An 11,042-nucleotide genomic window follows, 5' to 3' on the forward strand; every position below is an offset into this window, starting at 1 on the left:
TTCTTTCTTTTAAATTTAATATGTTTTTGATGTTATATGTGGACTCCGCCGTTATATTTTTCAGTATATCTATAATATATTTACACAGCCCGTACGATGGTGATCCAATTACTGAACATATTGGTCTAAGGGGCGTTCCCTCCTTGTGTGTTTTGGGTAGACCATATATTCTTGGGGGTAGTGCCGTTGTTGTGGTAAGCTTATTTCTTTCCGCCTTCGAAATAAGGTCAATTTTAAATAAATTATATACTAGGTTATTATTCTTAATTTGTAAACGTGATGCAGGATCTTGTCGTTGTTTTCTATATGTAGTCAAGTGAGATAAAATCTCCGTCATTTTATTATTATATTCGTCAATCTCCATAGCAACTGTTTTATTTCCTTTGTCAGATGTAAAGTATTCTAATGTTTTTATTTATGGTCAGGAAATTCCGCGTCTGTACCACTGTATCTGTGATTGCATTATCTATTGCACTGGGTTTATGTGTTGTTGTGTGGTTCTTCGCTAACAAAGAGAATTTCATACGCGCTTATTCTTGTAACTCTTTGTTTTGTATAGTTTGTATTAAATCTTCTCCATCCGCTATGTATTTAACCCTACACGTACATTCTTCGTCGTTTCGACGACGCCCGATTGCATTTTACTGTTTAACCGTTCTCTGTTTTTCTTCAATTTTTCGTACAGCTTTAGTCGTTGCTGGGTTTTAGTTGTGAGCGTACATTCATCTGTGCTAGATACTTGTAAGTACCGTTTTGAAAAATTTACGTCGTTGAAACGACGAAGAATGTCTTTTGTGTGACTTTTGCAATAAAATAATATTTTGCTTTTAGGATTTTTTTATTTGTCTTATAAACTTTTAAATAATTTAATTCGACATGACTAAAAAAGCCTTTTTAAACGACGAGGAAATTCAAAAATTTCTCGCTGAGGATGATGACTTGATTGATTCGGATGAAGATGATTGTGCCATTGGCGAGCTTGAGACAGACTTGGGAGAGCTAAGTGACGAAGAAAATTCTTCTGAAGGGGTTTCTTCAGACGAAGACGATATCCCGTTGAATGTGTTACTAGAAAAGTCTAATATAATTACTTTCTCAAAAACCATATTACGTGGAAAAAACCGCCATATGTGGTCGACGCAAAAAGCTAGGTCTTATAGATATGGGCAAAATATTGTACATCAAGTACGTGGTCCCACTCGCTTGTGCAAAAATATTGTGGATCCAATACAAGTTTTCAGACTTTTTATAACAGACGCCATAATTAAAGAAATTGTTGAGTGGACCAACGTCGAAATCAGCACGCGATCGTGTATTAATTCCACTGAAGCGGCGCAAAGAAAAGAAACAAACAATGAGGAAATTGAAGCTTTGATCGGTATGTTAGCTTTAACAGCTGCAATGAAGGATAACCACCTCACAAGTACAGAGTTATTTGATCCGTCCTGCTCTGGATCTAAATACTTATCCATAATGACTCATAACCGATTCAGATTTCTAATGTCCTGCTTGCGATTTGATGATAAATCGGTACGCATACATCTGACAGCAGACAAATTGGCTCCGATAAGAAAAGCATGGGATATTTTTATTCAAAAGTGTCGGGAAAATTACACACCTGGACCATATATGACCATTGACGAGCAGTTAATTTCATTCAGAGGTAGATGTGGTTTTAAAATGTACATACCGAACAAGCCTTCAAATTATGGGCTCAAAGTAGTAATGATGTGTGACAGTGGAACAAAGTACATGGTAGACGCTAAGCCATATTTAGGAAAAGGGTCAATAAATTCTAATTTACCTCTTGCGGAAAACTATGTTAAAGAGCTAACAAAAAGCATCTACGGCACAAATAGAAATGTCACCATGGATAATTGGTTCACTTCAGTCTCCTTGGCTAAATCTCTTTTAAAAGAACCGCATAAATTAACATTAGTTGGAACATTGCGATCGAACAAAAGAGAGATACCTCCGGAGATGAAAGTAAGCAAAGGTCGAAAGTGTGGCACTTCAATATTCGCATATGACAACGAACTGACGCTCTTGTCATATAAACCAAAACCGAACAAAATAATTTACTTGCTGTCCTCATGCAATGAAATTGGAACTGTGAACAACACGACAAAGAAGCCACATATGATCGAATTCTACAATTCAACAAAAGGCGGTGTAGACACCTTCGACCAAATGTGCAGCGTAATGAGTTGTGCTCGAAAACCAACCGCTGGCCAATGGCAGCATTTTTTGGTATACTCAATATGGCTTATATAAATAGTTATGTTATATACACCCATAATATGTTCCAATTAGGACAGATACCATTAAGTCGCAGGAAATTTATGAAAGATTTACACTCTGCTCTCATTCAAAAACACTTACATAAAAGACTTAATGTTGTGACATTAAAAGGGGCAGCTCGACAAAATATACAAAGCGGACTAGTTCAACGCGATGAGGATGCATAAAACCGTGGAGAGATATCAACAAGCAAAAAAAAGAAAGATTTGCGCTCTTTGTCCATCATCCAAACGTCGAATGACGAAATCTTCATGCGCCAAATGTCAAAAAAGTTTGTCTGGGGAGCATAAAATTTATCTCTGTGCCTCATGTGCAAAATAAAGTTAAAGACTTATAAAACTGAGTTTTGCTTTTAGTTTTAAGCATAAAATGTACCTTTTAAAAGTATTAATGATATTTAATTTGGTTAATAATACTCTTTTGTTAAAGTTTGTCAGAGGCTATGAAAAAAAAAAAAGTTTTTTATTGAAAATGAATTTTTTAATTTTAAGTTTTATATTATATTAAAATAAATGGACAAGCATTAAAACTATTAAATAAATTATTTGAGTAAAATATTGCATTTTTATTTTATTCTTTTTGGGTCTAGGTCCAATCTGAGGAAACATTAAAAAGGATCGTCGTCGTTTCGACGAAGAATGTCTTTAGTGTACTAAAAATATGAATGTCTTTCTAGGGTTAAAAAGAGGAAAATTCTTATTATTGGTAGGTAGAGCGAATTTTGCTCCCTTCGCTAACAAAGCTTTTACTTCTTGTGGTACATCTACATTTGTTTTATTTATAAACCAATCTTTATGATTGGTGTTGTTGGTAAAAAGGTTGTTGCGGTTGGCTCGCAATTTTTCAAATTTTGTTTCTTGGCGCGTCTTTATTTTTGCTGTAAGTTTTTTCCAAACATTATTCTCCCTATACATAAATTCTTGAAAAGATTTTCTCCTAGTTGCTCTTTAAGGGTTATTGTTGTTGTTTCCGTCTGTTGTTTTAGTCGTCTCAATATTTCATGTTTATGTTTTATTAGCAAGCTTAATATTTTGTTGTTGTAATAATGTGTATGTCTGGTTAAAACTCTATTTATGTCAGTATGGGCAGTGCAGTCAGATACAAAAAGTTTATGACATTTAGTGGTATTTTTTATAAAATTAGGAATAACCTTACACTTTCTACATTTTAACAGAAATTTTATATTGCACTTTAATTTTACCAATTCTACATAAAATTAAGTCACAATCCCAAAAAATTCATAAATTTAATCAATTCAATTCAATTGGCTTTCAATTTTTTTGCGAAATATATCTGCCAACATAACTGCTTTGCTGCCATTTATTTCCTATTTTTCAAATTAAAAAATGTAAAGTACATTAACTTAGTTGTTGCTGCAAAAGTTTTTAATCATTCCTACCTCATAACCGTAAGGTTGCATATAATCCCGACAACGATAGAACCATTGTTTTACACGATTGTACTGCTGAAGTTCGAATCCGAAAGCTTCGCATTGTGACACTGTCACCATCAGAGTGAGATCAGCAATTGTAAAATGATCGGTTGCGGCATATTCGCGACCCTTCAACGTAGAATTGAACCAATCGAATGCTTCGCGTAATTTGGATTTTTTTGTTTCATCCAAGGAAGCGTTCCAAAGTACGGTGGGTAGCTTAAAAATATTTATAGAATAATTAAATAATACAATAGGGGAGTTCAGGATTTCATGCAAATGGTCTAGCATCATTGTATTTGTAAAATACATAAAATAAAAACAAAACATGCAAAGAAAATATTTAAAACGAAAAAAAGGTGCTCACCATCCGTAGCGTTAAGTGGGCATAGCAACGTTTTCAACACCAAATACATAAAATTCTGAACTCCCTTAATGTATTTTTGAAAACTAATAATGTAATTGTATCATTTATATGACAATGTGCTTAATATTTTTTATAATAAAAGTAAAATTCAGTACATATATACGTGAATACCCTTAATGTTTTTAATGAAGTCAATACTCACATAATAGTCAAACATACGTGAATACAGGGTGCTCAAGTCAAATTGTATACGCTGATCTACCATTGCTCGTTCTCGCAAATCTTTAGGATACAACGAGTCGTCCTTGCTGTAAGCAGCAGCCATATATTGCAAAATAGCACGACTGAAATATTTTCAATTTTTAATAGGATTTCACAATATTGGGTTATTGTTCTCAAATTCCTAAAGTTTATGTGTAGTTAGCTTCAACTTTTTACAACGCAAACCGCTCTGCAACACCCCCTACGGCTTCATTTGGATGTTTAATTGAAATTATGTACGTATATTGGGTTTGGCCGATTTGTGTGGACGAAAGTTAACCGATATCGTGGCCATCGATTTTTCGACAGGACGTACGCGTAGTGAAACTTTTTTTTCCTGAGCCCAAATCCTATCGGAAAATTATGTCCGATGATTAATGCTTACTCGGATAAGCGGATAATATTTCCGTAGTCATTACAGCTGGGAACACAAAAGAAGCCCGAAGAAATATCAATCAGGTTACGATTGTGCTCATCAGCTAGTAGCTAAACTGGCGCAGGCTTCATCCTGAACCTGCTGACGGATACCACACTATCCGTCATTTTAGAAGAAGGATCCATGTAAGCTCCTAACATCTGTACTATAAACACCGTAACAATTACCCACGCCCTAATAGCGCTAGGGTAAAGGAAGTTTTGAAAAGCAAAGAAGCAGACAGATCAAGAGGACATGAAAGTCGTGATCGCAAAGTTCTCTCGTTTAGTACGAAATTTCTAAATATTTCAGGTTTTTAACCACATATCAGGTATAAAGTTTGTAGCTCAACTAGAAGTATCTAAAATATTAATTGCGAAAAATAAATTACGATTAGTAAGATTTCCGGTAATATCTAGATCCATTCGCTACCTAGCCTGAACTTTTCGTCACACATGTTAAACTGTTAGAGAATTTTGAACCACCTTTAAAATTTCAGTTATCTAGCCGAACAAGCTAGAAGTTTCTAATTATCTCCACTGGTGTTCCACCTAGCGGAAATTGTCGAATTTCTGGCGCAATTTCATGTAACTTAAAATTCGATCCCAAAGAGGATGGTCCACATGGATTTTCAGGAGACTTCTACATATCTCGATCCCTGTCCCATCAAGTAGAATTTTGTATCGTAAGTAGGTATTGCATTTGTATGAGTTTTAAGCGGGGATTACCCTTATTGCTTTAAATGTATGAAAACATTTATTTGAAGCAATTTTTAATTTGTAATTTATTAAAATTTAAAATTAAACAACGTGACATCACGACGGACAAGGCGACAGCTGTTTCGATTATACCTTGTATATCTCTTCAAAGCCTTTTTTCCCAGGAGTGCGATTTGAACCCACACACCTACGATGGTTGAATTGTTACAAACGCATTCAGCCACGTCATGCCATAGTTGTTGTAAATCTTATCCCAATCGTCGGTAACAGCATTGCTTTTACGATGATAAATGTTTGCTGTGAAAATGGGCGAAATCGGTTTGTGGACACGCCTACTTTTTTACTACGGTCGGCCGCATGAGCTTTCGTTCATTTGTTAACACAATAACTTGAGCAAAACTTAAGAAATCTTCACAAACTTTTGTACACGATCTTATCAGAACACACAATGTGGTTTATAACCACGTCCACTTTTTCGAAATAGAGAATGAATTAAATTATAAAATTGGAAACAATTTTTGTTGTTATATCGGCCTACTGATTTGTAAGATGGCGGGTTCGAATCGAGTTCAAGGCCTAACAATAATTATTTTATCATTATTATTGTTACGATAATTTTTTCTTAAATGAAAAAATGTTTAAATTGGAATAGTAGAAAGAAAAAATTGTTTAGACAACTGCCAAAGCTCGTTGAATAGATCCATTTCGGGGACTGCTAAATTCCTTCATCGGCCACGTCTGGCGCCGCTGCTATTACTAGAGATGGGAAATGGGTAAATACCAAAATATTTATCCAAAATGAGGGTATAAATTATGTTTTAGGAAAAATAGCAAACAAATACAGAAAATCAATTCGTCTTACAACCAATTTCTAAACTTGGAATACAAATATTTATAAAGCAGCCCAAATACTCAAATTTTAACACATCAAAGTTTATATTATACCAATGTACGTATTTATTTTTGAAATATGATATTACATTCTCAAACCAAAATAGTATTTAGTCACTCTCGCTGAAAGTTTTATAATCCCGAAAAGATGTATGAGGTGTGGACCGTGGGAACCCGGTGGAAGTAGATGGTACTTCATCTAATGAGTTTGTGCTTTCATCCTCGTCTGCATCAACTTCGCAAGAAGTATAATTTTGCCGTACACCTCCCTAGAAAAGGTTCCAATTGTGTGATAGTTATGAAACAAGCTTTTGCCGCATTATCTGTTGTTAATCTGTTTCTTCTTTTAGAGTGAATAAAACTTTGACAGCTGAATGAGCGTTCAGTTGCAGCTGAAGTGCATGGAGCAGTCAATATACGAACTGCTATTTTGCTCAATTCCGTGGTCGCGCAAATACTTTTCCACCACGTGGAAGTATCGCTTGCCATTTCATTGTGTAATTTGTTTAAATACTTACAAGAAACTGCCTTTCTGTTCCACAATTTCTCTGAAGGTGGTAATTCCTTAAAAAACTCTACCCAGAGTGGATGCTCCACAATGGAAAATGGAGTACCAGATACAATTATAGCCTTGGATAATTTTTCATGTAATATCTTTTTACACTCATCCGTCATTACTTGCACTAAGTTCCATGATTGGAGAGAACTGGATGAGCTGGAAATATCGTTAGCATTAATGGAAGGGGAATTCGAAATTGTTCCTGAATCACAGGGATTTATTTCCACAATATCTGTTTTAACCAAGCTTGGAAATTTAAAACATTTGGATAAATGATTAGCTATTTTGTTAACATCCGCCCATTTGTATACTTTACTGCAATATTTGCCAGAAACTGATTTGGCGTTTCCATATTTTAGCGCTCTTCGTTCTTCCCATGATTTAGCCTAAAAAAATGTAGACTTAACGAATTTCATTGGTATTGGCTTATTAACAATACCTACCGTTTCTATAATTTTAATTGTTTGGTTTGCACAAATATATGTAGATTTGTTAAATTTTATCAACATTCACTTTTGGAAAATCAAAACAAATATGTATTTTCAAATGACGTATACATTGAATTTCTGACATATAATTCCAACGAACCTCGATTCAAATGCTTTTGAAAATACCCAAAAAAAGGTAGAAAAAAGGAATATTCCGGGTATTTTCCCGGTATTTACCCTAAAAAATGGTAAATACCGGGTATAATCCCCTCTAGCTATTACCTTTCAGCTATCACAGCGGTTGTTTGTCTTCATTATTTCTACTTCTATCCTGTTTCTTGGAAACAATTTTAAAATTCACTAAAAAATACTGTGATGCAAATATAAAAATTTAGTAACCTATTTTAAAATGGACTATCCCAAAAAAAATAAAATAATAATAAAAAATTGCTTAAGGTCTTAATAATAGTAATATATTGGCGGGATATACCTCCGAGGAGATTTGTACCGAGCTTCTCCGCCGATTTATGGCGTGCACCTAGAACCTTCCCTAAAACCACCGGCTTATAAGTCTCAATTGGTGCGGGAACGTGGTCTGGTATTAAATTGGAATCGGATGTATAGCCCTTTCAGATTAACTTAGTGTCCTTAAAACGCTTTACCGACTAACCTTATCTCTTAAATTAAATATATAACTTATATGTTGATTTTCATTTAAATTAATTGCCTTACCTCTCCCACAGTATAAGTCCTTCATCGTTTATTGTTGGCACACAATGTTGTGGATTGATTTCCAAAAATTCTGGTTTCAATTGTTCACCGGCTAATATATTAATGGTTTTTAACTCAAATTCAATGCCCAACATCTTCGCCAATAACAATACGCTGCGGCAAGGTGGACTCAGTGGTATGTAGTAGAGCGTTGGTGCCATCCTGAAGCTACCTCTGGTTAAAATGCAATAAACAAATTCTTTAACAATATGCGCTGTATCATCGATCATCATAGGTAAATTATATTAAATAAAATTTCTTTCAACAACTTAATGAAAACACATTGCAAATGCTACTGTGAAATACCGTTAGCTACTTTCACTATTGTGCGTAATACAAAAAATGAAATTTCAAAATTAATGGACCTGAATCCTGATTGCAATTTATATTTTATCAGGTTTTAAAAACACTACTGAAACGACACTTATTCAATTTAAACAAGCAACTAAATAAGTGTACTGTACTTATTGGTTCCTAAAAGTATGCAATATATTTAAGCCAAGTGTTCGACAGTAGAGGCTTGTAATATTGGTGTACACAATAGACCGTTTCAGAAAAAGGAAACATAATATTTAATTCTTCCAAGTGACTTCCGAATCAAATTTTTCGAAAATCCAAAAAAATTTTATTGTTTGGCTTTTCCACCTGTAACTAGTGACTAGTTCGGTCGTGCAGTTTCAGCACTTACATGCATTTTTTTGTTCATTACAACAGAAGACGTCTTATATTACCAAAACGCTTTCTGGAAAAAATGCGAATATTTAATCAACCGGCTGGGAATCCCATTACATCCATCCTGTAAATACCTCAAAAATTTTGGTGGCCTGAATTTTTGAATACTGAGAGGCACTGGGTGAATGACTTAGCAGGAATTTCGTTCTAAAGCCTAGTGTGAGTTTAAGTTAAGCTCAGATTAACCTTGCCATTTTGTACGCTAACATAATATGAAAAACCGAGCTTAAATCGGTAGTATTCTGGTGTGCAGAAATAATCTCAAACAGTTCTTCATCAAGTAGGGTCCGGGAATGCAAACCCGGTCGTAAAGGGATAAGCTGATGAGCAGCATGCGGTGAATAAACGGTAGACCTCCTAATTCGTTTGAGAAAAACCAAAAGGAGACGGGAGTGGTATATGATCCATCAAGCAGGAAAGGCGTGGATTGAAGCGCGGGGCTGCAAAATTTCTAAGATCATGTGCAAATCCTACAATGTTAGACTCACAAAGTTGCTCACAAATCTAAAGAGACAAAACTTACTTAAGGCTCACGATGGGCATACTAATTGGACACTGCATTCTGACGTCACATGCTTATAAGTTAGGCCTTAAAAGTAACAGCATTTGTTGGAAGTGCGAAATGCTGGAAGAAGCGTTTGAGCACATTCTGTGTTCGCGTCCTGAACTCGTGACATCAAGGTTCCAGCCATTAGGCAAATAGCCAGATCTCGTGACAGCAACTAAGCTAGGTGCTAGAAAACTTCTAGTATTTGACAAGAAGACGGTGTTATTTTATAACATAAGTCCTGGTGCCTAATTGGGGGTTTTCCATTTGGTCGTCAAACAAATTCTGTTAATATTGTGGACACATTCAGTCTATTTGAAGTTTTTAGTGACCGGCCAGTTAAACCTAACCTAACATGCACCAGAATTAAGGATATGGAGATTTAAGGAGTTACATATATAGCTTCACAACTTCCGTAACCCAAACTTCAACCTAACTAACTCGTAAGGATTTCTGTAACAAATATAAATATAGCATACGCATATTTAGCAGGCGAGGCTCTAACACCCAAATGCGTTATGGCCAAGAAGGTTCAATGTGGTCATATTAAATCGTTCTCGAGATGGTCGGGCTAGTACCTTAATTAATGGTACTTGTTGCCGGAACATACCATATCTATATCCGACAAAGGACTCTTGGCATCGATAACACACCCCCCCCCCCCCCCCCCCCCAAAACTCCCTTGCAGCTTTAGCGCATTTTGAGTCCATAAGTTGCTATCAAGCGTTTAATTATTTGGAACGCAAGCAGTTCGACGAAATTTTCATGGTATGTTTATTAAAAGTATGTCCCTGACTGCTTTCCACGATTCATAGATTAGGATTGTTTAAATCACATTTTGCGGTTATATTCACGCCATGGGTTCTCGCCACAGAAGCTTAGGATTGCCATGTTGTTGTTATTTTTGTTTCAACCGCAAAAACACTTCCCGAAACGAAATGAAGCTTTCAGAAGGTTTATGGATGACTAAACAAAGGTTTATAGAGTGTTATGACATGAAGAAACCTTTTGGTCACATGAAATGTTTCTGTTTGCTTCCTGGGTAGAATTATCTTGAATCTAATAGAAATTTTTAAATATTTGGATAAAAAAAAACAAAATTTTGTTAAACGGTCTAGAATACTTTCAGGTATATGCGGGTACATATGTGAGCATGGAACTGTCTTCGACTGTCATTAATACCTTAAATTATTCACCAAATAATTTACATATGTATATACATACTTTGGTACTTATATTTGTTTTGCACGGATATTTGTTTTTCTTAGTCTATATATGTATGTACTTACAACCCACATATGTACATATATAATTGATTCATATCATATCTACCTAACTCACTTGATTTGGTGCACAATTTTATGAGGCACAACAGCGACGGTATCGATACAATTACCCAGGTTGAATTGTTCAACGGCACAACGAAGTTCTGTTCACACGTATCGGCTCAGAATATCCTTTGCGATTGAGCGGTGGTTGGCTTTTTTTCACTCTGTTTACTTTAGATTTTAGCGACAACTATTTTTTTTAGGTGGCATAACTTTCTTTACACTGAACGGCATAATTATTACCATATGCAGATTTCCCAAACGAAATAGCAGCTGGTTTTTGCATAATCC

General features: G+C 35.2%; 2 protein-coding genes across 2 annotated transcripts; one reads left to right on the forward strand and one right to left on the reverse strand.

Annotated features, from left to right (window-relative positions):
* Positions 1-703: 703 nt before the first annotated feature.
* On the forward strand, positions 704-2,730 carry LOC137244410 (piggyBac transposable element-derived protein 4-like). Its single transcript, XM_067773391.1, has 2 exons — positions 704-741; positions 832-2,730. Exon 2 carries the CDS (start codon positions 877-879, stop codon positions 2,272-2,274), a length of 1,398 nt encoding a protein of 465 aa, XP_067629492.1. The 5' UTR covers positions 704-741; positions 832-876; the 3' UTR covers positions 2,275-2,730.
* Positions 2,731-2,896: 166 nt separating this feature from the next.
* Positions 2,897-8,374, reverse strand: GstD11 (Glutathione S transferase D11). Its single transcript, XM_067762254.1, has 4 exons — positions 8,106-8,374; positions 4,303-4,444; positions 3,701-3,952; positions 2,897-3,628 (listed from the first exon to the last, which is right to left on the reverse strand). Exons 1-4 carry the CDS (start codon positions 8,372-8,374, stop codon positions 3,557-3,559), a joined length of 735 nt encoding a protein of 244 aa, XP_067618355.1. The 3' UTR covers positions 2,897-3,556.
* Between the last annotated feature and the right edge of the window lie 2,668 nt (positions 8,375-11,042).

Source organism: Eurosta solidaginis, chromosome 1 (genome assembly GCF_040869045.1).
Source record: "Eurosta solidaginis isolate ZX-2024a chromosome 1, ASM4086904v1, whole genome shotgun sequence".
NCBI classification, from domain to species: domain Eukaryota; kingdom Metazoa; phylum Arthropoda; class Insecta; order Diptera; family Tephritidae; genus Eurosta; species Eurosta solidaginis.

Excerpts from the sequence above, each read along its gene's own strand:
- GstD11 (XM_067762254.1), bottom strand. The coding sequence starts at position 8,374 with ATGATCGATGATACAGCGCATATTGTTAAAGAATTTGTTTATTGCATT. Across the intron at positions 4,445-8,105 it reads GGACTTATACTGTGGGAGAG|TCGTGCTATTTTGCAATATA; the intron begins GTAAGGCAATTA and ends AAAATATTTCAG. Across the intron at positions 3,953-4,302 it reads CACGTATGTTTGACTATTAT|CTACCCACCGTACTTTGGAA; the intron begins GTGAGTATTGAC and ends AATATTTTTAAG.
- LOC137244410 (XM_067773391.1), top strand. The coding sequence starts at position 877 with ATGACTAAAAAAGCCTTTTTAAACGACGAGGAAATTCAAAAATTTCTC.